Source organism: Drosophila miranda, chromosome 2 (genome assembly GCF_003369915.1).
Source record: "Drosophila miranda strain MSH22 chromosome 2, D.miranda_PacBio2.1, whole genome shotgun sequence".
NCBI lineage: Eukaryota > Metazoa > Arthropoda > Insecta > Diptera > Drosophilidae > Drosophila > Drosophila miranda.
In genome coordinates this window covers 9,612,298-9,635,225 of record NC_046675.1, presented here as the reverse complement: position 1 = coordinate 9,635,225, position 22,928 = coordinate 9,612,298, and the positions used below count along the sequence as shown (strand labels likewise).

Genomic DNA, 22,928 nt, shown 5'->3' with positions numbered 1-22,928 from the left:
TATTTTTTAGCTCTTGGCCGTCAAAAAGAATTTTTACTGTCGGATACAAGCCAAAACAATGCTCTTGTCAAGTGGCGCGAATAAATGTTAATGAAATACAGCCTCTAGTGTCCATCTATGAATAAGTGCTGCAAATAGAACAACTGGAAAATTCGTCATGTCGGAACTGCTACGTGGGACGGTTATTTTTGAATTTATTATCCAGAAGTTTTGCAAGAATTGTGGAAAAGAAACCATTAAAGATGGAGTGTATGAATGCACATACAATGTGCTCTCGTACAACTGTTCACCGAAGAGATTTTGAAAGCCATCAAATCATCGAATTAATGTTTCATCCACCCCGTAGCCATGTCTTTTTAAACTCTTGACTGCTTACCAATATTAGGCCGGGGGACTAACAATATAATTGCGAATGTTATATTTTGAGAGGATCCTGAAACGATTCGTTAAAAAATACATACATACATATGCCTAATAATATTTTAATTATTACATTAACAATTTGTATAACATTTCAGAAACTTATTTCTCGAGCACGGTGCCCAACAGAGTATTTAGCTCATCGTGGGTTATGATCTCGCAGGCCCGTTCCGATAAGATGCGGTAGTCTGGAGTGTAGGATTCAGTTCAATATTGAATGGGAATCTCAGGATCATTGGATCACGATATTCTTACCCTTCTGGTACTTGCAGTTGTACATCCTCATGACACATTGGCTGGCGAAAGTGCGCAGGCATCCGTCCAGGGCGTTCAGAGCGCAGACGACACGGTACTTCATGGGGCAAACATCGTGGCACTTTTTCTGACCTGCACATAGAATGTGGAATATGGTGTAAATTTCCTTGTGAATTTTGCATTAGTTTCGATTTTTGACGCACCTGTCAAGGCAAACAGTGGGCCCACGCCGATCCCGGCCAGAAAAGCACAAATGACGAGAATTTTGTTGCCAAAGGCAATTTTTGGCATTTTAACTGTAGACCTTTTACTCTGTCTGTAATTTTGGTAATGTGAAGGTCGAGACGAAACAGTTTCTGTACTGCCAGAAAATGGTTTTATATATTTCATCTGTCAATTGTGTCAATATTTGTACAATTTTATAAAAATATTCATATCTGTTATTGCGCTCAGCCGTCGGTGCCCTTATGCTGTTGACCTTCTCCTGCTACCAGCTGGTATTTCCCCCTAGCGACCACATGCATCCGAGTCTCTCGTGCACCGACCTGTCGACGTCTTCCTCCAAACTGATGAAATAATATGGGAATTTCAATTGGAATGCTCTCGACACGCACTCACCTTCTCGCTTCTCACAGCCATGCCTATCCATCGCGCAAGGATTCCTGAAAGTGCACTCGATTTCACTCCCATTTCGCACCGTTCTACCGCAGAGGTACTCGATGCGTCTGTTGCACGGCAGGTTGCATTCCTGGGCCGTCACCAAAGCCATCAGGGCTAATATCAGTGCCAATATCATGATCAGCTTCATCGTGGGATAGAGGCTGTCCAACTGCCACGCGCAGTGCACGAACTAAAGATTTTTATATGACCAGATTTGGGACATTCAACGAACTCGTTTCGAAAACCGCATTGTCAATCTCGGACAATGAATTCGCTTTGTTGTTGGTATTCCACATCCATGTGTCCATAATGTTTACAATATCAGTTCATTGATAAGAAAATTATGGGCATATATGGGGCATAGTATAATGCGTGCCTTCTGGGAAACTTCGTGCAATTATTGCATTGGGAACATTTTCGGATATGCTATCGGATATCAGTTCAGTACCTGGAACCTGGAACTACCTGCAGCAGTCCTTGACCATGCATGGGCAGCTGGCCTCTTGAAAAGCGTCTTGAACCGCGACATCAAATCTGTTACATATTCAGCGTCCGATGGGTCGTACAGCAACTATGTAAGTTCCCATTTGCCTACTTTTGGGGCACACTATAATGTCGCTTGTGGAATAAGTAATAATTCTGCTCGCAGAATATTTTGTTCTTAAGGGAGTTCTAGGCACACCCACCAAATAGCGGTTCCACTCATATCTTTTTAATTATGGTTTTATCGTTATTATTTATACTCAAGCCCACCAAGAGTCCCACACAAAAATAACAATTTCCGATAAGGCGCAAAGCACGCCGTAAAAAAAATCGGACAGGACTGAAATTCTTTTTAATAATTGACACTATGGATAGATTGGATAGCGAAGAAAAGAATTGAAAATTCCAGGTTCCTCCTACAACTGGAAATACGTATAGATTTACAGAGTGGAATAAGTTAAATCATTCATATTTATATATAGAAATGTATTTCTTGTCGTACATTGAACAGTTCGAAGTTTCATTTTCGACATTTTACATGAATTTCCAATGATTTTATTCCACTGTATTATTTAGGGACAGGCTCCAATGGTTGGTTCATCTACATATGCTGTAAGTGTTCAAAATATTATTTAAAATAGTTTAAATATTGTTAAAAAAAATGGCTCAGGCTACATATATAAAAATGCATTAACAAAATAAATCAAATCTAGCGGGTAGAATTACTTTTGAAAACTGTTCTAATTTTCGAAACCAATTCAATATAAGTATATTGGGAAATCTAAGACCAACTCCAAGAAAAAAAGTAGTGCAGCACCTAAGGTGCCTGTAAATTTAAAAAAAAATGTATCGACTGAAAAAATTTGATTGATGTGTCGACCAAAGCTATTGAGACGATCCCCGCCAATATCTGGAATCTGATGTTATTCCGCTTCAACGCTACAGGCCACCAGAGAACCAATAGATCACGAAGAAGAAGTCGTAGAAACCCACAGCAGCAGGTCAGCGAAAAAGCGGAATAGTAGCAGATTCCAGATCTTGTACAGTTTTAAAAATAATGAATATTCAAGACTTCTTTTTGCATATCATTTTTATACGCAGAAATTTTAACGATCTCCAATTTGAAAACATATCACAATTAGGATTGGTCATTAACATTTTGGCATACGTACCCACAGCATTCTCGCAGGCATATTGATTCAGCATACAACGATTTCCGAAGGACAAATACCTTTCCCTGTTGACTCCCTCGCCGTCGATGTAGGGGAACCTGCCACAGACAGCCGGACCCTCACGCGTACAACGCTTCGGACAGTACTCCTTACACTTTTCCTGGGATGTGGCAATCATCGCTAAGGGAGAGACGTGAAGTTCTTGTTTCTAAAAATGGTGATGGTGGACTTACGTGGCAAGCATTGGTTTGCTCTTATGCAGTTCTCGTGTGCAAAAAGACAGCCGTTCTGAAAGACGCGACAGACGCAATTTACAACTGCCCAGACCAGATCCTTGTAGTAGGGCGAGCATTTGGCAGTAAAAATACAACTATTCGAGCAGTCCCTTTCCTGGGCGTAACCAAGTTGGAGGCCGACCCCCAGCAGAGCGATGAGAAAAAAAAACTTGAAGATACTATTCATACTGAAGATGGGGCCGACGAAAAGCAACTGAGGATTCTCCCGCATTCATGCTACCATATACAGAAATGAACTTCAGATAATCAAACTTTGTAACCAGCATCAGAAATGCTGTGCAAATAGCTGATATACTCGCAACAGCTGCTTCGCTGTGTTTTTTAAACATAAATTGTGGGAAGATATTATTGTACAAATATAAAAAAGTCAGCTCTGGTGCATATATCTCCCGAGTGCATCGCCCACCTTGTTTACTCAGTGTGAGAAACACCGTACAACCGGCATATGTACATATGGCATTTAAATAATAATAGTAATATTCAACATTTTAAATATGCATATTTTATATTGATTTTTGTCTACAGCACATTTTACTGGCAATACTTCGTTTCAGATAATTTGTTTACATTTTGTTTACGTTGAGCATGTTTTTAGGGACAGCTTCCAACGGATGGTTCTCCTATATAAGCTGTAATTGGAAAATAACAAACTTTATGAGCTTAAAGTAGATAAAATAGAACACAAAGACAGCAGACTATAAAATCTTCTGACCTTTTGCCATGATCGTTTTAAGTTATGAGCTTTGTTAAACAATACTGATCTTTAAATGTTAGAGATTGAAATGGCTATATAAAATAATATATAGACATGAATTGAGTTTGATTTTAAGCTATCTCGGAGATACTGACCTATACCATTCCGGCAGACATATTGATCCAACAGACAACGATTTGGGAAGGTCATAGAGCGATCCCGGTTGACACCGTTAACGTCGACATATGCGAACCATCCACATACCCTTTCACCAGCCAGGGGACAGCGCTGGGGACTCCTTACACTTTTCCGGTGATGTGGCGACCATGGCTGGGTGCGAATGAAAAATATGTGCTTAATTCAGAGGTGAGTATGATCGGTTGCTAAAAGTACGCCTCAGGCATTGATTGGCCCTCTGACAGTTGGCTGATCCAAAGAAGCATCCGTTCTGAAAGACGCGACAAACACCGCCCACAACGGCCCATAACAGATCCTTATGGTAGGGGCTATAACGTGCCTGTAAGGTACAGGCACCAGAGCAATTCCTTGTCTGGCCGGAACTCAGCTGCAGGAAACCTCCCAAAATGGCGATGAGAAACGACTGCTTGTAGATATCCATGAACACAGTGAACTGAGTGATTTCCCGAATGGATTACACCATATTTATATAGCAATAATCTTCAGATTCAGAAAAATAATTTCTGTTTAAACAGCTGCTATACTGATGGGGCAATATTTGCTCTTTGTTTAATCGAAAGGAATACAAATATAGAAAAAAAACGTGCGCTACTACCCAAAAATTAGGAAAATACATAGCAAAAATATTATTGCAGTTTATTTTTCTTCTTATTCTTTTGAGAGGCACATTCGATTAGGGACAGGGTCCAAGGGTTGGATCATATGCATAGGCTAAAAATAAAAAAAATTATAGCTGATAGGTAATAGAAAAATCCAAGAAGTGTACAAACCGATATCATTCTGGCAGGAATATTGATCCAGCAGACAGCGATTGGGGAAGCTAATGTAACGATCACTGTTTACCCCCATGTTATTGATGTACGGGAACCAGCCGCAAACTTCTTGACCATCACTTGGACAACGCCTGGGGCAATACTCCTTACACTTTTCCGGTGAGGTGGCATTCATTGCTAATGGTAGAAGATCTTGTATACTCTATTCGAATTGGGGAAACGCAGAACTTACGTGTGAGGCATTGATTGACCCTAGTGCAGTTTTCGTTTCCAAAGATACAACCGTTCTGGTAGACGCGGCAAACGCCATCCACAACCGCCCACACCAGCTCTTTGTAGTAGGGCGAGCATCGAAAAAACACATTACAAGTCCTGGCACAGCCCCTGGTTTGGGCGTCACTCAGATGTTGTAATCCACCAAGCAGGACGAGGAGAAACGACAGCCTGCAGATACCCATGCTACTAATTATGATGATAGCAGAGAACTGAGACTTCTTCGGTGAATACCATAATATATAAAAATAATCTTCAGACCCATGTATAATGAACCTCACAGAAATTCTGTGTAAACAGCTGCGAATACTTGTTTTGTTTATTATGCTCTCTATTTAAGTGAAATGAATTAATATTTAGGAAATATATATGTATGTAATTATCGGAAAGAATTGTTCAAATATTTATAGAAACTTGAACCTTATTGAACTGACTTGCGACCACGAATGAATTGGAATTCTATCTAAATAATTTGTGAACCTTAACTTGATTTCTCGATCAAATGGCTATGATGTTGAGGGGGCAGGGTCCCAGTGTTGGTTCACCTACATAGGCTGTAAATTAGAAAATGTTTCAAGTTAGTCAAGACTTTACTTGGAATTAATATTGATACTAAAAAAAACAAACCCTGAGAATTTTGGCAGGCATATTGATCCAACAGACAACGATTGGGGTAGGACTTGTATCGACCGGCGCTGTCGCTATAGGGGAACCATCCGCAAACTTGTACACCCGCACGGGGGCATCGTCTCTGGCAAAACCTCTTACACTTCGCCTGAGAGGTGGCAACCAAAGCTATGGAATGACAAATTAGCTATGGACAAAGTAGAGATCTGAACTAGAATTAGTTACGTGGCAAGCATTGATTGGCCCTCGAGCAGTTCTCGTTTCCAAAGATACAGCCATTTTGATAGACACGACATGCACCATTCACAACTGTCCAGACAAGATCCTTGAAGTAGGGCGAGCATCGTACATTGGAAATACAAGTGCCGGAGCAGTCCCTGGTCTGGGCGAAAGTCAGTTGGATAACTCCCCCCAGCAAAGCGATGAGAAAGGACAGCTTGTAGACTTCCATACTGATGTTGACAGATGAGTGAGTGTTTGTGTGTCCTGATGTCCACATATATAGCTGAGAATCTTTAGTTCCTCGTGATCAGCAACAGAATTGTTGTGTGAACAGCTGCGGGAATACTTGGGATCTTTGTTCTCTCTTCATTATGCCACCTGTTGAAATGAAAAGTATTTAAAATTTGCAAAGAAACTGATCAAATTTATCACTTAACTGGCGACAGCGATTGTGAGGCGTCCAAACAAGATCTTTGGTGCATCTTATACGATATATAGACAGCAGAGTGCGTTTGAATCGATTTATTCTCGTGAGGTTTGAGCTGTGAACGAGACAAGCCGATAGCAGAACAATGATGCAACACAACCAAATTAAACAAGCTTTCATCTTGCTTTATGCAGCTAGAAAGCTAAAGAGATTTGCAAATGAATCAGCCACTTCCAACCATAATAATTCCCATTTCCCGCCTGAAAATTTCAATTTTCCAACGACTTAAGCCAGTTCGAAATAGTTAGTAGGCTTAGTCACTTGTCAGTTACAACAAAAATCTAGAGAAGGAGCTGCAAAAGATAGTCTTCGTGGCGTGCGTTTCATACGATTGAAATTTTGAAAGTCATTGTTACGGATAATTTCCTGGCATTTATTTTATTTCGAAAGTAAAATCAACGCACGCTCATGTTTTTGTGTTTGTTTGGATTTTTGATTGACTTTGTCTTTTAAAGGTGTATCAATTTGGACCAAAAAAGCAGCAAAAAAATGTTCAAACTCCTCAAGTAATAAATCTCCGGCACTGTCAGCTCAACGACACCGTGTGAGTGCCAGTGTGCGTATCTGGTTGACCAACTTCAACGCCCACCCGTCGGTCTGGTCTGGTCTGGCTATGGCCCGGCCTGGTCCGCCTGGTCCGGCCTGCTCTGACGGGGCTGACATGACAAGCGTCTCGAAGCCAAGTGAATGTAAGCCGCTAGTGCTGTTAGCCGAAAGTGCTAGGATTATTTACATTTATTTTGAAACTCTTTTTACAAAGTGCGTCGCCAATCACCGAGCAAGCTTCAGGACTCCAAAATTACGCTTGTCCCTTAGGCCGTTCTTAAAGGCCACTTTTACTTGCTTGTTTGTCTTCGGGTTGAAAAGGAGGTAAACAGTTTGATGGCATCTCCTTTCTCCCGGTTTCTTGGGCACCATATAATATATTTTCTTCTTTGTCGAAATTACTTTCTTCTTCTTCATTTTTTCTCGTTCATTTAGTTCCTTTGGTTCTTTTCGATTATTCCCTGGCTGAACTGATGTAGCGGGCTTTTTCAAGTATTTTATGTATACTTTGTGAACCTCAGATGGATGATGATGGACAGTCATACCCGATGGCCGCATAAAGACATGCTCTTTAACGATCCATTGGCTGAATGTCTGTTGTATGAGCCAATATAGCATCCACACCCACACAGCCGGCATGACCAACTTTCAATTGCAACTGGATTGATCTGTTGGGGAGGGAGTTCAAGTCGTTGACGAAACGAATCGGTTTGTAGCATGAAATGATCGCTGTGAATTGAAAATCAAACATATAATTGTTAAGCTGAACAGCACGTTTTCTGGCCAGACTCCGACCATTTAAGGCGATCCATGCCTAGCGCCAGGGAATTGTAATGCCTGAAGGTTAAAACTCTTAACCAGTTCAAAAGTATGAATGGCCCGAGTTGGCTGGGTGTGGAATGGGTCTGGCTCTGGTGTGTGATAAAGCCGAGGGAACTTTGTAGCCTCTCAATAACAAAACCGATTGATTGACAATCTCCAAAAAACACTTGAACTGCAATTAAAATTGAGCTAAGTAAAAGCGTATGTAATTTTTAAATTGAAATGAACTTTTAACAGCTGTTTCCGAGTGCATTGATCTGTTGACAATGATAGCTCATCCCACTGAGGCTGCCCTATAAAAGATCGTCTGACAGCCCGTGATCATCCAGAATATCTCCCTCATCATTACAGCAATGAAGTCGTTTTTTCTGCTCCTTGGACTACTCCTGACCTGCAGCCTGTTTGAAGTTCAATCAGCGGAACTCTGTCCCACCGTCTGCCCGGCAATCTACAATCCAGTCTGCGGAGAGACCCGAATAAATGGTCGACTGGTGCGCTGCCAGTTCAGCAATAGCTGCGTCATGGGAGTCAGCGGTTGTGTCAATAGTCTGAGTAAGTTACAGATACCTTTATTCAAATTATTATATAAGCTAATACGAATTAATATTCATCTGTACGCAGACTGGTGTGCCACGGACTTGAGAAATTGCAGAGTGAATCCAGATATTTGCAAAAGATTGGGAGGAACAGGCCCAACTGTGACGTGAGTTTGCTCTGCAAATATTGTCGTCTTGGCAGAATAAAAGTTGGTTTTTTTTGTTTGTGCCAAAATACAACTGATGTCAGCAAATTTTTGACGTCTTCTCGGTGTAGGGTACTCGTATACGCAAAACTTAAAACTTAAGAGTGAACTGCGTTGAAAATAAAAACTTAATGAAAATAAAAATGGCAAGCTATTATTCTACTCGTATGTACATGTAGGAGGGAAGGATCAAATATCACTTAAAGGTTGTTTATTTCTAGAGTATTCGACTTGTATCTTAAAATTAATAAAAATTAATTTTCTTAAACTAAGATGGATAATATTTTCCATCTATTTTTAACTGACATTGTTGGGTATTTAATTCATTTCCATCTGAAACCTAATTTTTGCAATTCAAATATTTAAAGACGAAGATTGTGTGTGCCATGATCTATTTTTAGGATCAATTGTCTTTTATATGATCACTCTTAGACCCGTTGCTATTTACTTTTTCTCTAACGCTGGTAGGTGGGAAATTCCTCCTCTTCAGCAGCTGTTTCCCAGTGACCTTGGCTGACAGTCTCAATTTTAGACTAAACCAGCGACTATAAAACCAAATCGGATAGAATTACTGGGGTTAGTGTTCCCTTAACTCTGGCTTACTGCTTTCCCTCGCATAAGTTTCAAAATGCGCCTGAAACTTCTGCTGTTCTGTGCTCTGGTGTGCCTCATCGTCGTCCTGACCGAGGGCAGGCAAAGGAAGGTAAACAGCCGTAGATCCCTGGGTCTCAGGCAGCAGAGGTCTCAACGTAATGAGCGTCACGGAAGCAGGCTGGCTGCCAGAGCAAGACCCAGCCGTGGAAACAGACTTAGTGCCGTCAATAAGAGAAGCAGGAGGAGTCAGCGAAACAGGAAAACCAATGCCAATGCAAAGGCCAAGGCATCAAAGACAAGGGCGTCAACCGCTCAGTCAGTCAGTAACGGCTCTGGCTATACCAGCCTGCCGCTCGACTTTCAACAGAACTTTGTACGCACCACAAACAATCTCCGATTCGAGAAGTCTTTCCTGGCCAGCCGATATGGCCAGAGCTTTGCCACGACCACGGGCAAGACTACTTTGAGGAACACGGCCAATATGGAGTACACCTGCAAGATGAACATTGGCACACCGAAGCAGTCGTTCACGGTCCTTCCCGACACTGGCAGCTCCAACATCTGGGTGCCGGGCCCCAAGTGCACCGACAAGGCATGCAAGACCCACACGCGATATCATCCGGGCAAGTCCAGCACCTATATAAAGGACGGCAAAGCCTTCGCCATCACTTACGGCTCGGGCAGTGTCAAGGGTACGCTTGCCAGGGACACCGTGCGGGTGGCGGGTCTGGCTGTGACCAACCAGACGTTTGCAATGACCACCAAGGAGCCGGGCACCACCTTTACGGCATCGAACTTTGATGGTATCCTCGGCCTGGGCTTTCGCAGCATTTCCGTGGACAATGTGAAGACTTTGGTGCAGAATATGTGCTCGCAGAACGTCATCTCAAACTGCGTCTTCAGCATCTGCATGAATGGCGGCGGGAGCTCGAAGCGGGGTGGCGTCCTGGTCTTTGGCAGCACGGACACCAGTGCTTACACTGGCTCCGAAGCTTACACGTACACGCCCGTCACCAAAAAGGGCTACTGGCAGTTCGACCTACAGGGCTTCTATATGGGCGACACTAAGGTGAGCGGCAGCACCCAGGCCATTGTTGACTCGGGCACTTCGCTGATCGCGGCTCCCAAGAGTATCTTTAACAAGATCAACAAGATCCTCGGCTGCACCGTTACCTCCAGCGGCGAGTGCTGGATGTCATGTGCGAAGAAGGTGTCGGATCTTACCTTCGTTATAGGTGGCAAGAAGTTCGTGCTTGCGGGGAACAAGCTCAAGCTCAAGGTGAGGACCACCAAGGGCCACACAATCTGCATTTCGGCGGTGTCTGACATGGGCACGAACTTCTGGATTCTGGGCGATGCCTTCATCAGGCATTTCTGTACAGTGTTCGATGTGACTAGGAATCGCATCGGATTTGCTGCCTCATCGTAAACTTAATTTCCTTGCGACTTTAATGATTTTCGATTCAAAGTTTTCTCTTGAGACTGATCTCAAATAAAAGACGTACGAGTATTTATTCATGAAAATGAAAACACACTACTTATGCATTCTGTATTTCCTGACAGCCACCAAATTGGACCTACTTAAAGTGCAGTCACTCTACTAAATCGCCTGCTTAACTAATGAGTTTTACTGCTCTTCTTAATTACGCCTAACAGATGCGCTTACATGAGCGAGCGCCTAGGAGGGCTCTCGCGAAAATTGAAGATTAGCTGGCTCAGTGCTCGGTGTAAGCTCATCGAAGATGGCTCGAGTTCTGTTATTGCTGTTCATCAGCTTTGCTGTAACCTTTGCCGGCAATCGTAGGCTACGCATTTCGCTCCATGCCGTGGAAAACCCCATCGGGACGGGGCTGGCAGACCGATTCCTCTCAATCAACACAACCACCAACGTGACTGATAGGATCCGTCTGCCGCTGCGGAACCGCGATAATGTGGAGTACTTCGGAATCGTGAGCATGGGTACGCCCAAGCAGATGTTCAAAGTGATGCTAGACACGGGATCCTCGAACACGTGGCTGCCCTCGAGCAACTGTCCGCGCAACAATTGGGCCTGCCGGAAACACAGGCGCTACAACTCCTCCAGATCCAGCAGCCATGTAAAGGACGGGCGTAACTTCACCCTTTTCTATGGCGTAGGCAGTGTGATTGGCTACCTCTCCAAGGACACACTGCACTTTGGCGGGGCTGAGCTTAAAAACCTGACCTTTGGCGAGGCTATGTTCCAGTATCAGGAGGTGTTCGAGTCGGTGATCTTTGACGGTATTGTGGGTCTGGGCCTGGGTCAGAGGGCCTGGGTCAACTCGACGCCTTTCCTGGATCTGCTTTGTGCTCAGAACCTGGTGAAGGAGTGTGTGTTCTCCGTGTATCTACGTCGTGTGACGGGATCTTTGCGAGGTGGCGAAATCATGATCGGTGGCACCGATAAATCGCGCTATAGTGGATCCATTCACTACGTGCCGCTCACAGAGTACGGTTACTGGAAGTTTGAGATATCTAAAGTATCCGTGGGCTCGGAAAAAATCGATTTGGCAGTGGGTGCAATCCTGGACACGGGTACTTCCAATATCCTGATTCCCGAGAACACCTTCGACATCCTGCACGATGCTCTGGGAGCCACGACCGATTATGGAATAACCTTCGTCACCTGCGAACTTGAGCAACTGCCCAATATCAAACTGTTGATCGCAGGCAAAACATTTCCCATTACTCCCATGGATTATGTAAAAGAAGTAGTACTTGAAAACAATCAAAAAGTTTGCGCAACTCGGTTTGCTCCAATTAATCTGGACTTCTGGATACTGGGCGATGTCTTTCTGGGGCGCTACTATACGGTCTACGATTCTACAGAGAAGCGGGTGGGCCTAGCCAGGGCGGTTCCAGATGTTGCGACAAAAGTGTAGAGTTCAGTGTCCGAGCAACAGTAAATGAGCGCCAGTGGGTATTATTATACTTAAATGTATCCAAGTATTCGAGCGTTGATCACTGTCCTTTTTCTATTCGAAATATATAAGTATGTTCAAACGTATACATGATTTTTTTTAGGTTTACGACCCTATCCAATAAGATATACAACCTATAATATATAGTGTAGTTACGACACTTTTATGAGCCAAACTGTTTGTTCCTTTAGAGTAAGCAATAACCACGAAAAATCCACAAATTCGATTGAAATCGGAATATCAAATACTGCCGTATGAATCGGTCTATGTAAATAGTAAATTACCCAATTAAAATTAGAAAATATATACGATGTGGAGTGAGTTATATTCTTTCTCACTCATCCACTGAAATTTTGTTTATAATTTTGAATGACTCGGTACCACTGTGTGGTGGAACCTAATTTTTTGGTGATTATTCGCTGCTTTGTTTATACGAGTACGAGTATGTACAATTAAATGAGCTGTTTATCTACCAAAACATTGAAATTCGTTCAATTTCAACATTAACCGATTCATTCGTCCGATTCGAGTACCAGACGGACATGGGCCATAAAATTGCCGCATTTATAGGCAGTATAAAACAATCGCTGAAAAAATCTGAGTCAATTAGTGGAGACCAAGTCTACGGTGCGTGCGGTTGATCAATAATGTTGTGCCTGCTTTGGCTGGTGTCCGTTTGGGCCCTTTGCTGGGCCGGGACCCTTTCGGAGGATCAGCTGATACGCATTCCTATGCAGCTCCAGGCCTCATTCATGGCCACCCGGCGACAGCACCGAGCAGGAAAACAGTTGCTCTACGCCAAGTACAATCTGGCCAACAGTGAGGCGTCGCAGAGCAGTAGCGGTGCCAGTGAGCCGCTGGACAATCGATTGAACCTTGAGTATGCCGGTCCCATCAGCATTGGCACCCCCCGACAGCCCTTCAATATGCTGTTTGACACGGGATCCGCTAATCTGTGGGTGCCCAGTGCGGAGTGCTCGGCTAGGAATGTGGCCTGCCAACACCATCATCGATACAATGCCTCTGCTTCGAGCAGCCATGTGCCCGACGGTCGACGATTCGCCATCGCCTATGGCACCGGCAGTCTATCTGGCAGGCTGGCCCAGGACACGGTCTCTGTTGGGCGTCTGGTGGTGCAGAATCAAACGTTCGGCATGGCCATCCATGAGCCTGGCTCCACCTTTGTGGATACCAACTTTGCGGGCATTGTGGGTTTGGCTTTCCGTTCCATTGCGGAGCAGCAGGCCACTCCGCTCTTCCAGAACATGTGCGACCAGGGCTTGGTGAATCAGTGCGTGTTCTCCTTTTACCTCAAGCGAAATGGCAGCGCACAGCAGGGTGGCGAGCTGCTTTTCGGCGGCATCGATGCCAGCAGATTCACGGCGCCACTTACCTACGTACCCCTCACCCATGCCGGCTACTGGCAGTTTCAAATGCAGAGAGTGGAAGTCGGTGGCAAGACCATCAGCCAGGGGCGTCAGGCTATAGTGGATACTGGCACCTCGCTGCTGGCGGCCCCGCCGCGGGAGTATTTGATCATCAATAGCCTCCTCGGGGGTCTGCCCACGGCTAGTGGCGAGTACTTGCTCCGGTGCTCGGACATCGGTCGCCTGCCGGAGATTTTTTTCGTCATTGGGGGCCAGCGCTTCGGGCTGCAGCCGAGGGACTACGTTATGCAGGTGGCCAACGATGACGGCTCCTCGGTGTGTCTGTCAGCCTTCACCTTGATGGACGCGGACTTCTGGATTCTTGGCGATGTCTTCATCGGGCGCTATTACACGGCCTTCGATGTGGCCCAGAGGCGGATCGGCTTTGCCCCAGCCGCCTGAATAACACGTTTTGACTTTTATGAGTAAAAATTTGTAGTTTTGTATTTCATTTCCTACAAAATCGTGGCCACAAAATGAACCAGAGAGAGAGAGAGTGGTAGAGAGAGATAGAGAGTGTTAAAGAGAGTTAGTCAAGGGGTGACATATGGAGAACTAGAAACCAGTTTGCGGCGAAAACAGCTGACTAAGTCACGTTCATTTTCGGCGAGCCCATTGAATATATTAGCCACGTTATTCATTCTTTTCGCTCTGGGGTGTATTTTGTACACTCCGACCTGATTCAATTTGTTATTTAACAAAGACACGTTTTATTTTGCTACGAATTCCCCCTAACTCGATAGCGTTCTGTCAGATATATTATTTTTGATTGTTTCCAATCGCAGAGCACCTCCGTCGGCGAGCCCTCTCTATTGCTCTACCATACCATAAATTGAACAAAAAAACGACAAAAAATTCCCCCACAGACGTAATTAATATTTCCATAGCCCTGGTCAGGCCCCCCTATATAAGCTCATCATAGCACACACCTGGTGGTAGTTTGTCCGCTATCGTAGCTAATACATATACTAAAAATGAAGTCATTTCTCTCGGTCTGTGTGCTTCTGGCTCTCGCTCTGAGCCAGGTCAAAGCCAATTGTTCCGGGGACTGTCCAGACACGGAGGAGGTTGTCTGGGCTATGAGCCCTGGTGGTGGAGGGTGTAGTGTCTTCCGGAATAAGTGCTACTTTGACAAGGCGAACTGCACTCGCAAGCCACGTAAGCAAATCAGTGGGTCTCCTCGATATGTTCTACAAATATAGCATTGTTATAGCTCTGACCATCACTACCAAGGAGGAGTGCCAAAAAAAGTGCGCCGACATCTGCCCCGCGATATATCAACCCACTTCTGGCACTTACAAGGGGCAGACCCGAAACTTTGGCAATGAGTGCGAAAAGATTGTTTACACATGTCGCACTGGCGAAAGTAAGTGTACCTTACAAACCGTTTAAAAATGATTGTACAATATTTGTAATTTATTCACTTACAGCCTTTTTGTAGAATAATAAAAAACCCCTGGAAGATTTTACTCTATTAAACATAAAGACGTTTAAAGGAAACTTGATTCGTGTTTTTTGGATATGAAATTAAAGAGCTGTTGAAGATTGTTCGTCTATGGGTTTCAAATTTTAATTTTATCAATAGATTTATCACAAGGGTATCTCGTAGCCGACCATTCTTTTCCCTGCGTCACCAAAACCCGATCCGCAGAGACGAGTTGAGCAGAAAAAGTCCCGGCATCTGGCACGCTTCTTACGTATCCGCAAGTATTGGTTCTGAGAACCTGCGGGTATACATATAAGCGCATCATTATGTTGGGGAGGAGTTAGTTCTTCCGCAAACTCTGCTGCCAGTAGTTCGAAAGTGGTTTTTCTTCAAGATGAAATCATTCTTTTTGGTGTCTCTGTTCCTGGTCCTGGCTCTGGCTAAAGTCAGCGCAAATTGTTCCGGGAACTGTCCGGACACGGAGGAGGTTGTCTGGGCTCTGAGCCCTGGTGGTGGAGGGTGTAGTGTCTTCCGGAATAAGTGCTACTTCGCAAAGGCGAACTGTGTTAGCAGGCCAGGTTTGCAAATCAGTTGATGTCCATGAATCATACTGTAAATAATTGTAATTCCCATAGCCCTGACCATCACCACTAAGGAGAAGTGTCAGAGACTCTGCCCCGAAATCTGTCCATTGTTGTATCGCCCCACAACGGGCAATTACAGGGGTCAGATTCGAGAGTTTAGCAATGACTGCGAGAAAAATGTTCACAGCTGTCGCACTGGCGAGAGTAAGTGTGCTTCAGAATCACTTTAAGAAAATCCTAATCTAGTACATATTTTAATTTCGTTACAGCTTTTTTGTAAAGCACTTTAAAAAGCTTCAACATTTGAATTACTTGTGGGTTTAAATAAAGCGATTTATCCGAAATCTGTATTTGTTTTCGGGAAAAAAAATCGCGGAAAATCTTTGCATTGGGGCGATTCAACTTTTGTACCGATTTAAGGTCAGGAATATCTAGCTTTAGTGAAATATTTTTGGGAAAATGGCAAATACAAACAGTTCTTCCCCAGTTGAACAAACGATGCTCTTAATAACAACTTATTTTTATTTATTCTACTTCGCTGTGTATTTTTCTATATATCGAATAAACATGCGATAAATGGAGAGGTTCGTTTATTTATACAGACTTATACAGATCGCTGATGTGGCGCTCTTGGCAATTGATACTTGCCATATTTTGTTCAATTTGTGAATTATAATTTTCGTAGATAACAATTAATTAAATATTTATAAGAGAGACAATAAAGGTTTTGTTTGAAGTATTTTGTTAACATTTCCATGGAAATAATATATGTATATATTTCGTTCAGAATATAAGCACGTTGTCTGTCTATCGTAGATCTTCACAATAATTAAAAAAAAAAAAATAAATAAATTCCCAAGGTCAGCACTAATAAGCAGTTGGCTTCATCGGGTTGCTATTCTTAACCCGAAATTTAAAAGTAATTAATATGTTTAATAGAAAATTAAAATTTTAAATGGATACAATTCCTTTAACTATAATGAAAGAAAGAAAAGAAAATTTATTAGGATTATAATTCAGAAAAAAGTATTTAAAATAAATTTTACTTGGTTATGAGGTATGTACAAATATAAATGTTTATATAAATGTGGATCATTGTAATGAAATTATGCTTATTATGATAATTATTATTTAGGTACATATCTGGGGCGTTTTGGCCCGATTTCGTTTATATTTTTATTAATTTCATTCATTTAAATACTTCATAGATTGGGTTGAAAAAGCCCTAGTAGACAAATAGACGGTTAAGCTATATAATTATATAAATATTGACAGCAGTTGAGTGCGCTGATCAGTCGCTGGACATGCAAACATCGAATTAGATGCACGGAACCATGCAGCTTTTGAAGATTTTGTCGCTGGGCATCCTGCTCACTGTTTTGGGATGCATTAGTGCAGAAGAGTACACCCTTTTCGACTGCAGCGTGAAGTACAAGTGCTCGGGGGAAAAGGCACTGGTCTGGGCCACAGCTGATGAGCGCTGCTACGTCTTTCACAATAAATGTCTGATGAGGGTGGAGCAGTGTGCTCGTAGTTTCAGCGGAAGATCGGAGCTGATCGAAACGGATAGGGAAACCTGCAAGCCAACCTGCACCAAGGACTGCTTGGATTTGTATGAACCGGTGTGCGCGCAGATCTTCCAGGAGGAGTACATCACGTTCAGCAACGAGTGTGAGATGCGCAACAACCTTTGCGAGAATGAGAGACGTGAGTAGCCCAATGACTAGTTAATTATTTTGCCCCTTAAACAACAAAACTAATTCCGAATAGCTTACTCCTACTTTGCCATTGGGGAATGCGTTGAGAGTCCAGTGGGATAGCTAATGATGAACAAAAATATCTGTGTTGTAAGCAAATAAAGCATTCTCTGATACTGAATACCTGTTTGAGCACGTTTTACTGAGTTCAGTTAACCCCAGTCCGACCTGCTGGATAGGGTGGAGGACAAAGCTCTTGCAGCTCGAAGAACAACTGGATCAATGGGGCAACTCCGGCTGAGTCATGCTTATTTTGCTTGTGATTTATGTGTTTCGTTCATTTGCGTACTTTTTGGCGTTTTTGCTTGGTTGAGATGTCTTTGCAGTGCTTATCTTTTAATTAATTCTGGAAATGTTTTGATAATTGTCACTAAGTTTTGTCTTTGCCATCATCCGACTATGAACTGCGGCTATAAAAGTGCCAACCTTTCCTAAAGCAGCATCATTTGACTTTCAAGAAACGGTTGGGGATCTCCAAAAATCAAATCTTTAAAAGCGAATTGAAACCAAATGGCCGGTTTAATTGTCCTTCTGAGTGCCCTGTTCGTACTTGCTCACGGATCGCATCTATCCAATGTCCATCATGGATCCTTTCCCGAACTTCATGAACCTTTCTCCGTGGGACATGGATCCCTTTCAGTGGGACGTGAATATCTCCCGGTGGAACATGGATCTACCCCAATTGGACACGGATCTGCCCAGCACTATGGCGTTGCAGCTCCATACGGACACCATCCGTCTGTGACAGGTTCAGGCTTTCCTCATCATCACGGTCATGTAATCGCACATGGCTCAGTACCGGCTCAGCATGTGGTAGGATCTGTCGCTCCAGACTCATATCATCAGGTGGCAGCTCCGGGTTCCTCCATTTTTCATCATCGTCATCATGGGGCACTGTCTCCAATTGTGGCTGGAATTGGACATGCTCATGTGCATCAAAATCGCAATTGCCATGCCACCATTCACTGCCCCAACTCTATCAGTCGGACCTATGCCTCCGATGGACATTACTGCTATAGGCTTAACAACCCCTGCGACCTGGCCATAGCGAACTGCAAGCGTCGCAATGAACTGAAACCTAGTAAGAAGTAACTTTTTCTTTGTTCTCGCAATTTTGTGGCTAATGTGTTTCTTCTTTTGCAGTCCTTAGGCATATCAGTCATGGTGAGTGTCATCATCTGCCCAGAGGTCAGAGACCCTACTAAGCCTGCACTTGACCCGATGAATAATCTGACCACTGGCCAAACAACTTTCTCGTAGGCGCTACTTGATGTTTTCTTTTACATTCGATCGACACATTACAAATAAAGGCATTTTTTAAAGAATTTTTAATTGTTTTTGAAGACCAAAGTTCGAAGAGCTATCTTCCATTTTGTATTTCCTTGTCATACAATGGGCTTAACGGCTGGAAGGTAGAAAAGAATTTGATATGGAATTAGTTCTGAGTTTACGCTCGAAAAACATGCATGGTCATTACCTTTAGAGAATTATATTGATCGTAGCTCTCTTTGGCTCTTCTTTTGTGCTTTCTGTGTGCAGTGCTTGTGAGTGTGTGTGGGGAAGTGCAGTGGCGAGCGTGTAATGGTGGTAGTGTGAGATTAAGATTCATGGAAGGTGAGTGTGGGGTATGCCCAGTTTTTCCATCCAGCACTTGAGAATCTTTAACATCTGCTCGTCGCCCTGCACGATGTCATCCAGATAGGGTGAAAAATGGTCTAGCATGTAGAACATGCAGTGCTTGATGCCCACAAGTAGCTTATGGTGTGTGCCACACAGTCTGCCGTTCCTGACTATCTTCATATTCTGGGCCGCATTTAGCTGCTTCTCCACTAGAACCAGGGCGTTTAGGAAGCGCATCAGATCGGACTGTATCAACCCGTATTTGTCCTCCCTCAGCGACCGAATGCAGATGCGGACGAGCCCGCGCAGCACATCGTCCAGGTGCTCTGCGCAGCGCAGTGCGTGATTAATCTTCGCAATGGGGTCCGTGTCGAAGAAATAGTGTATCCAGGCGGGATGCAGGCATTCCCAGATGGGACGGGACCAGGTGGACAGCATCTGGGACTGGCATTCCCAGATGCAACGGAACCAGATACGCAACTTCTGTGTCACGTTGCAGCATCGACACATCTTGTTTTTCTGCAAATGGAATCCGTCTATGGGAACTGAGGGTCGCCCACATTTCGAACACCGTTTTATGGGCTGGCACAAGGATGCACCGGTCCTCCGGACTTTTTGCGTTTGTTTCCTCTGGATAAGATGATCATGAGATGGTAAACACTTTGGGGTAGTCTTGACGGGCAGCGTAGCGGAGAGTTTTCTCATCCCTTCCTTCCGGGGTTTATCCTTTGCATTCCTCTGGAACAGCTGATCGGGGGACGTGGTGTCTTCTATTGCGCTCTTCATATTGGCCACGAACTCGTCCACCATTCCCATTATGACCTCGCGCAGTTCCTGCCAGGATATGGTGTTAATTTTATCCCGCGAAAAGAGCGTCGGGCAGAGGAAGTCGCATTTTCTGGCTGCTGATACGTGGAATTCGTGGGCCGCCAGTAGGTGTAGTCCGTAGAGGCACTTCGTATCCAGGGCCATGTGGAATGACAGCTGCAGCTCAATCATTTCCTCCGGCATCGGCCACAGATTCTGCCGGCAGATCCACAACACTACAGGATCCCAGAGTCTCTCGTTGTCTCCCAGGTGCACTCGGGGAATTAGAGTCAGTGGCAACTCTTTCTGCATGATAATCTCGTAGATATTCTTGATCATGTGCAGCTTGGTCAGGACAAGGGTGGTCAAGACCAAAGCCCAGAACATTTTCCCAGCGCCCCAGGACGATTGGATTAGGCCAGAGGCGAGCGCTGTCCCGACGACAAGTCCGACTTTTCGGGAGTTACACGTGTTCTGGATTATCGATTGCCATATGTCCAGGCCGCCATCCTTACCAGGCAAAGAGAACCGGCGGAGACATCTCCCACGTTCGGCAAGGAAGTAGGCGATGCCGCAGCAGCAGCCGTGGATCAAGAGAAAGTCAAGACGATCGTCAAAGATGTCCGTAATGAAGCGGGCGTACATCCAGTTCGTGAAGATACTCACGTAGAGCACTATGCCTAGCAGCAGAAGTTTCAGCGGGATCTCCATAAGCAGTCGCTGAATTCGTCTCTGATAGTAGATCGGTGGCTTGTTGTGATTGTGGCAGAGCAGCAGTCCATAGGCTACCACCCCTGGCTGCACAATAACGAGCAGTACAGTAGAAACGAATGTGTCCTCCAGGACACCCAGCAGGTAACTCTGGCAAAACGAGTAAAGCAGGAAGAACAAGTCGAGATATATGCACAGCAGCGTGGCAACATAGAAGCGGAATAGCAGCAGATTCCAGATCTCTTTGGGAATCGCCTCGTATTGGGGCATCCACTGACGACGACAATGCAATTCAATTTCCTTCATATTTTTATTCATTTGATAAATTATTATTTTATGGGATTAAACTTTAGCACTGAATTGAAAGCATATTCTTGGCCCCCTTGGATGACTAGAAATTGACAGGCATTTGATAAACTGATTTTCTATTTATTTGCCCCGTTCTTCGAGTAATTTCTACATTCACAAAGTTCTGTAATGCCAAATGGAAGGGACATCAATCTGCTTAATGGATGCAGTCGCAGCTCCGGCACTCCGACCCTGGTTGCTGTTGGGCTTGAGGCCAGGTGCCATTAACAGGGACACAACATCTTTCTATATGGGATTTGCACTGTAATCGACTAATGCTAATGTGATGCTAATTTGGCAACCTAAATGCCACTCCCAGCACTCAGGACGATGCCACTGAACGATCTCTCGCTGACTCGGCAGTCGCAACTGGTATCACGAAGGGTGATACTGTAGTGAAGTCGGAGCCAGCCGAGCTGCTGACGGCAGGGTGGAAAGGGGATTGATGGTTGAAAGATATTCGTAAAATGTAATATTAACCGAAAAGTCCACAAATGAAGTCAAAAGATCACGGATAGAACCAGTGAAATTAGCAAACTATTAACATGTTGCATTTTGCAGATAAATTAATGCGGACCATTATAGTAATTTGGTAAGTTTTTAGCCAGTTTCGACACAAACAACAATCCAATAATGACGCCAACCCAAAACAACCATAACTTTTAGTTATGTCCAGAAACCAATTTCAGATGTACACATATAGCTATCTATTCAAAATGATTTTTAGTTGCAATAAGTTTATTAAACGAAAATTGTGTACACGACTAAGAATTGTTTTGTAGATTTGTAGACAAATGAAAAAATAACATCAAAAAGTTTGTCCAGCAGTTCGGTTCAATGGGTTCCAGGCTGTCTTAGTAGGGTTTCTGGTTGCGATTCTTGTGGACATTACCAGATGCAACCTGAGGCTGACGAATGGGTGAAACTGGTGCCGCAGTCAGACGAGGGCGACCGGCAATGGCTGGCCCAGCAGCAGCCCGTTGGTAGGATCCAGATGCCTGTTGGCGAGGAGCAGCGACTGGAAGGGCAGGATTACGGGATCCAGACACACGACGAGTGGTGGCGGCAGCTGGAGCCGGAACAACTGATCCATGGGCGGTCACTGGACGTTGAGGCTGGAGACCACTGACAGGTCGATAGCGCCCTGGAGAAGCGGCAGAGATACCACCATATCCAGATGAAGCGACGCCTGAGTTACGAGATCCCACGGCTGATACTTGTCCAGCGGAAGGAAGTTGCGATCCCTGGGCCAAGACGACCAGGACACTGAAGACAGCAACAATTCGGAATGCCATATTTATTAAGGATGCCTGAGGGAGATTGATTGAACAACAAGATGTTGGAGAGACAACTGATGCTACTACTGGCATAAACAATTAGTTTTATACTTGATTCAAGAAACGAAATTCAAAGCAGTAAACTAATTATTTTAATGATAATCTCAAGAATGAGAATAAACTCTAACTGGAATTTCCCCATCGACAAAGCACTTTACACTCAAGTTGCATTCTGAGTTTGTCGAACTCAAGTACATAAGTATACATGATACCAAGCCGCAGAGTGCAACCGTTATAGAACCAATCCTTTCTACTAACTTTAATAAGCTAACGAGAGGGAACGTTGTGAGTTGCTGCTGCGACCGCAGCTCTACATTTATACCCGATACTTAGTCAGTATGGCTCTCCTCCGGCAGACGGCGCAGATTCTGCAGTCTAGAACTTATAGTCATTCTCTGCGATTCTGCGTTTTTGGATTTCTCGTATCTTTAAAGTTGTGGATGCCACAGATGCTGATCAAGAATATGTATACATATGTATATATATATCAAGAATATACTTTATGGGGTCGAAAACGCTTCCTATACTCCATATTATACCCTATATCCTATACTCATTTTGAGTATTGGGTATACTAATAATTATACAATACAAATCAAAAATAATAATTATACCATAAGAATTCAAAATAATAATTATACAATAAAAATCAAAAATATAATTATATAATTATAATTAGAATACATATATACTTTATGGGGTCGGAAA

The 22,928-nt window shown here is 43.8% G+C and overlaps 15 protein-coding genes across 19 annotated transcripts; 8 read left to right on the top strand and 7 right to left on the bottom strand.

Annotated features, from left to right (window-relative positions):
- Window positions 1-462: 462 nt before the first annotated feature.
- Window positions 463-1,021, bottom strand: LOC108154410. The gene is made up of 3 exons (XM_017284682.2): window positions 879-1,021; window positions 676-807; window positions 463-608 (listed from the first exon to the last, which is right to left on the bottom strand). Exons 1-3 carry the CDS (start codon window positions 964-966, stop codon window positions 523-525), a joined length of 306 nt encoding a protein of 101 aa, XP_017140171.1. The 5' UTR covers window positions 967-1,021; the 3' UTR covers window positions 463-522.
- Window positions 1,022-1,107: 86 nt separating this feature from the next.
- LOC108154411 lies at window positions 1,108-1,681 on the bottom strand. The gene is made up of 2 exons (XM_017284683.2): window positions 1,294-1,681; window positions 1,108-1,241 (listed from the first exon to the last, which is right to left on the bottom strand). The coding sequence occupies exons 1-2, from the start codon at window positions 1,481-1,483 to the stop codon at window positions 1,183-1,185; spliced, it is 249 nt and encodes an 82-aa protein (XP_017140172.1). The 5' UTR covers window positions 1,484-1,681; the 3' UTR covers window positions 1,108-1,182.
- An 81-nt stretch (window positions 1,682-1,762) lies between these two features.
- Window positions 1,763-3,523, bottom strand: LOC108157573 (salivary glue protein Sgs-5-like). 2 transcript variants are annotated; one of them, XR_004472037.1, is made up of 4 exons: window positions 3,224-3,523; window positions 2,991-3,170; window positions 2,321-2,428; window positions 1,763-2,240 (listed from the first exon to the last, which is right to left on the bottom strand). XR_004472037.1 is itself a non-coding variant. In XM_017289694.2 (3 exons), exons 1-3 carry the CDS (start codon window positions 3,495-3,497, stop codon window positions 2,391-2,393), a joined length of 492 nt encoding a protein of 163 aa, XP_017145183.1. In that variant the 5' UTR covers window positions 3,498-3,523; the 3' UTR covers window positions 2,272-2,390. The 2 variants fall into 2 exon arrangements, 1 of the variants encoding a protein (XP_017145183.1); XM_017289694.2 differs by lacking the exon at window positions 1,763-2,240 and having other exon boundaries at window positions 2,272-2,428.
- Window positions 3,524-4,780: 1,257 nt separating this feature from the next.
- Window positions 4,781-7,121, bottom strand: LOC108157572 (salivary glue protein Sgs-5-like). Its single transcript, XM_017289693.2, has 6 exons — window positions 6,511-7,121; window positions 6,077-6,451; window positions 5,852-6,019; window positions 5,184-5,778; window positions 4,949-5,128; window positions 4,781-4,889 (listed from the first exon to the last, which is right to left on the bottom strand). The coding sequence occupies exons 2-4, from the start codon at window positions 6,348-6,350 to the stop codon at window positions 5,723-5,725; spliced, it is 498 nt and encodes a 165-aa protein (XP_017145182.1). The 5' UTR covers window positions 6,351-6,451; window positions 6,511-7,121; the 3' UTR covers window positions 4,781-4,889; window positions 4,949-5,128; window positions 5,184-5,722.
- On the bottom strand, window positions 4,852-5,409 carry LOC108157574 (salivary glue protein Sgs-5-like). The gene is made up of 3 exons (XM_017289695.2): window positions 5,184-5,409; window positions 4,949-5,128; window positions 4,852-4,889 (listed from the first exon to the last, which is right to left on the bottom strand). The coding sequence occupies exons 1-3, from the start codon at window positions 5,407-5,409 to the stop codon at window positions 4,852-4,854; spliced, it is 444 nt and encodes a 147-aa protein (XP_017145184.1).
- An 85-nt stretch (window positions 7,122-7,206) lies between the features above and the next one.
- LOC108157576 (vasotab) lies at window positions 7,207-8,814 on the top strand. 3 transcript variants are annotated; one of them, XM_033389722.1, is made up of 3 exons: window positions 7,207-7,249; window positions 8,280-8,480; window positions 8,550-8,814. In XM_033389722.1, the coding sequence occupies exons 1-3, from the start codon at window positions 7,222-7,224 to the stop codon at window positions 8,633-8,635; spliced, it is 315 nt and encodes a 104-aa protein (XP_033245613.1). In that variant the 5' UTR covers window positions 7,207-7,221; the 3' UTR covers window positions 8,636-8,814. The 3 variants fall into 3 exon arrangements, with proteins under 3 accessions (XP_033245613.1, XP_033245614.1, XP_017145186.1); XM_033389723.1 differs by lacking the exon at window positions 7,207-7,249 and adding an exon at window positions 7,925-7,949; XM_017289697.2 differs by lacking the exon at window positions 7,207-7,249 and adding an exon at window positions 7,984-8,020.
- Window positions 8,815-9,237: 423 nt separating this feature from the next.
- LOC108157688 (lysosomal aspartic protease) lies at window positions 9,238-10,794 on the top strand. Its single transcript, XM_017289855.2, has one exon. The coding sequence runs from the start codon at window positions 9,299-9,301 to the stop codon at window positions 10,691-10,693; it is 1,395 nt and encodes a 464-aa protein (XP_017145344.1). The 5' UTR covers window positions 9,238-9,298; the 3' UTR covers window positions 10,694-10,794.
- A 178-nt stretch (window positions 10,795-10,972) lies between these two features.
- On the top strand, window positions 10,973-12,515 carry LOC108157689 (aspartic proteinase A1). The gene has a single exon (XM_017289856.2). It carries the CDS (start codon window positions 11,007-11,009, stop codon window positions 12,162-12,164), a length of 1,158 nt encoding a protein of 385 aa, XP_017145345.1. The 5' UTR covers window positions 10,973-11,006; the 3' UTR covers window positions 12,165-12,515.
- Window positions 12,516-12,786: 271 nt separating this feature from the next.
- LOC108157847 (lysosomal aspartic protease) lies at window positions 12,787-14,463 on the top strand. Its single transcript, XM_017290050.2, has one exon. It carries the CDS (start codon window positions 12,851-12,853, stop codon window positions 14,030-14,032), a length of 1,182 nt encoding a protein of 393 aa, XP_017145539.1. The 5' UTR covers window positions 12,787-12,850; the 3' UTR covers window positions 14,033-14,463.
- A 93-nt stretch (window positions 14,464-14,556) lies between these two features.
- Window positions 14,557-15,129, top strand: LOC108157848. 2 transcript variants are annotated; one of them, XM_017290052.2, is made up of 3 exons: window positions 14,557-14,788; window positions 14,844-14,996; window positions 15,061-15,129. In XM_017290052.2, the coding sequence occupies exons 1-3, from the start codon at window positions 14,605-14,607 to the stop codon at window positions 15,069-15,071; spliced, it is 348 nt and encodes a 115-aa protein (XP_017145541.1). In that variant the 5' UTR covers window positions 14,557-14,604; the 3' UTR covers window positions 15,072-15,129. The 2 variants fall into 2 exon arrangements, 1 of the variants encoding a protein (XP_017145541.1); XR_004472044.1 differs by lacking the exon at window positions 15,061-15,129 and having other exon boundaries at window positions 14,696-14,788; window positions 14,864-14,956.
- A 56-nt stretch (window positions 15,130-15,185) lies between these two features.
- On the top strand, window positions 15,186-16,585 carry LOC108154563. The gene is made up of 3 exons (XM_017284865.2): window positions 15,186-15,634; window positions 15,692-15,844; window positions 15,910-16,585. Exons 1-3 carry the CDS (start codon window positions 15,451-15,453, stop codon window positions 15,918-15,920), a joined length of 348 nt encoding a protein of 115 aa, XP_017140354.1. The 5' UTR covers window positions 15,186-15,450; the 3' UTR covers window positions 15,921-16,585.
- A 336-nt stretch (window positions 16,586-16,921) lies between these two features.
- On the top strand, window positions 16,922-17,520 carry LOC108154537. The gene is made up of 2 exons (XM_017284840.2): window positions 16,922-17,347; window positions 17,411-17,520. The coding sequence occupies exons 1-2, from the start codon at window positions 16,963-16,965 to the stop codon at window positions 17,458-17,460; spliced, it is 435 nt and encodes a 144-aa protein (XP_017140329.1). The 5' UTR covers window positions 16,922-16,962; the 3' UTR covers window positions 17,461-17,520.
- Window positions 17,521-17,837: 317 nt separating this feature from the next.
- Window positions 17,838-18,723, top strand: LOC108157756. Its single transcript, XM_017289936.2, has 2 exons — window positions 17,838-18,478; window positions 18,541-18,723. The coding sequence occupies exons 1-2, from the start codon at window positions 17,908-17,910 to the stop codon at window positions 18,600-18,602; spliced, it is 633 nt and encodes a 210-aa protein (XP_017145425.1). The 5' UTR covers window positions 17,838-17,907; the 3' UTR covers window positions 18,603-18,723.
- LOC108157755 lies at window positions 18,710-20,907 on the bottom strand. The gene is made up of 2 exons (XM_017289935.2): window positions 18,875-20,907; window positions 18,710-18,802 (listed from the first exon to the last, which is right to left on the bottom strand). The coding sequence occupies exon 1, from the start codon at window positions 20,851-20,853 to the stop codon at window positions 19,003-19,005; it is 1,851 nt and encodes a 616-aa protein (XP_017145424.1). The 5' UTR covers window positions 20,854-20,907; the 3' UTR covers window positions 18,710-18,802; window positions 18,875-19,002.
- An 801-nt stretch (window positions 20,908-21,708) lies between these two features.
- LOC108154553 lies at window positions 21,709-22,253 on the bottom strand. The gene has a single exon (XM_017284856.2). The coding sequence runs from the start codon at window positions 22,251-22,253 to the stop codon at window positions 21,738-21,740; it is 516 nt and encodes a 171-aa protein (XP_017140345.2). The 3' UTR covers window positions 21,709-21,737.
- Between the last annotated feature and the right edge of the window lie 675 nt (window positions 22,254-22,928).

Coding starts and splice junctions, on each gene's coding strand:
- LOC108157576 (XM_033389722.1), top strand. CDS start 7,222: ATGACAAGCGTCTCGAAGCCAAGTGAAT. Junction 7,250..8,279: donor CGTCTCGAAGCCAAGTGAAT/GTAAGCCGCTAG, acceptor TCATCATTACAG/CAATGAAGTCGTTTTTTCTG. Junction 8,481..8,549: donor CGGTTGTGTCAATAGTCTGA/GTAAGTTACAGA, acceptor ATCTGTACGCAG/ACTGGTGTGCCACGGACTTG.
- LOC108157689 (XM_017289856.2), top strand. CDS start 11,007: ATGGCTCGAGTTCTGTTATTGCTGTTCATCAGCTTTGCTGTAACCTTT.
- LOC108154411 (XM_017284683.2), bottom strand. CDS start 1,483: ATGAAGCTGATCATGATATTGGCACTGATATTAGCCCTGATGGCTTTG. Junction 1,242..1,293: donor TGGCTGTGAGAAGCGAGAAG/GTGAGTGCGTGT, acceptor TTATTTCATCAG/TTTGGAGGAAGACGTCGACA.
- LOC108157688 (XM_017289855.2), top strand. CDS start 9,299: ATGCGCCTGAAACTTCTGCTGTTCTGTGCTCTGGTGTGCCTCATCGTC.
- LOC108154553 (XM_017284856.2), bottom strand. CDS start 22,253: ATGCCAGTAGTAGCATCAGTTGTCTCTCCAACATCTTGTTGTTCAATC.
- LOC108157755 (XM_017289935.2), bottom strand. CDS start 20,853: ATGAATAAAAATATGAAGGAAATTGAATTGCATTGTCGTCGTCAGTGG.
- LOC108154537 (XM_017284840.2), top strand. CDS start 16,963: ATGCACGGAACCATGCAGCTTTTGAAGATTTTGTCGCTGGGCATCCTG. Junction 17,348..17,410: donor CCTTTGCGAGAATGAGAGAC/GTGAGTAGCCCA, acceptor AATTCCGAATAG/CTTACTCCTACTTTGCCATT.
- LOC108154410 (XM_017284682.2), bottom strand. CDS start 966: ATGCCAAAAATTGCCTTTGGCAACAAAATTCTCGTCATTTGTGCTTTT. Junction 808..878: donor CCCACTGTTTGCCTTGACAG/GTGCGTCAAAAA, acceptor TTCTATGTGCAG/GTCAGAAAAAGTGCCACGAT. Junction 609..675: donor CAACTGCAAGTACCAGAAGG/GTAAGAATATCG, acceptor CCTACACTCCAG/ACTACCGCATCTTATCGGAA.
- LOC108157847 (XM_017290050.2), top strand. CDS start 12,851: ATGTTGTGCCTGCTTTGGCTGGTGTCCGTTTGGGCCCTTTGCTGGGCC.
- LOC108154563 (XM_017284865.2), top strand. CDS start 15,451: ATGAAATCATTCTTTTTGGTGTCTCTGTTCCTGGTCCTGGCTCTGGCT. Junction 15,635..15,691: donor GAACTGTGTTAGCAGGCCAG/GTTTGCAAATCA, acceptor TAATTCCCATAG/CCCTGACCATCACCACTAAG.
- LOC108157574 (XM_017289695.2), bottom strand. CDS start 5,409: ATGGGTATCTGCAGGCTGTCGTTTCTCCTCGTCCTGCTTGGTGGATTA. Junction 5,129..5,183: donor GGTCAATCAATGCCTCACAC/GTAAGTTCTGCG, acceptor TTCTACCATTAG/CAATGAATGCCACCTCACCG. Junction 4,890..4,948: donor TTCCTGCCAGAATGATATCG/GTTTGTACACTT, acceptor TTTTATTTTTAG/CCTATGCATATGATCCAACC.
- LOC108157573 (XM_017289694.2), bottom strand. CDS start 3,497: ATGCGGGAGAATCCTCAGTTGCTTTTCGTCGGCCCCATCTTCAGTATG. Junction 3,171..3,223: donor AGCAAACCAATGCTTGCCAC/GTAAGTCCACCA, acceptor TCTCTCCCTTAG/CGATGATTGCCACATCCCAG. Junction 2,429..2,990: donor TGCCTGCGAGAATGCTGTGG/GTACGTATGCCA, acceptor GAACACTTACAG/CATATGTAGATGAACCAACC.
- LOC108157848 (XM_017290052.2), top strand. CDS start 14,605: ATGAAGTCATTTCTCTCGGTCTGTGTGCTTCTGGCTCTCGCTCTGAGC. Junction 14,789..14,843: donor GAACTGCACTCGCAAGCCAC/GTAAGCAAATCA, acceptor GCATTGTTATAG/CTCTGACCATCACTACCAAG.
- LOC108157572 (XM_017289693.2), bottom strand. CDS start 6,350: ATGTGGACATCAGGACACACAAACACTCACTCATCTGTCAACATCAGT. Junction 6,020..6,076: donor GGCCAATCAATGCTTGCCAC/GTAACTAATTCT, acceptor GTCATTCCATAG/CTTTGGTTGCCACCTCTCAG. Junction 5,779..5,851: donor TGCCTGCCAAAATTCTCAGG/GTTTGTTTTTTT, acceptor TCTAATTTACAG/CCTATGTAGGTGAACCAACA.
- LOC108157756 (XM_017289936.2), top strand. CDS start 17,908: ATGGCCGGTTTAATTGTCCTTCTGAGTGCCCTGTTCGTACTTGCTCAC. Junction 18,479..18,540: donor TCGCAATGAACTGAAACCTA/GTAAGAAGTAAC, acceptor CTTCTTTTGCAG/TCCTTAGGCATATCAGTCAT.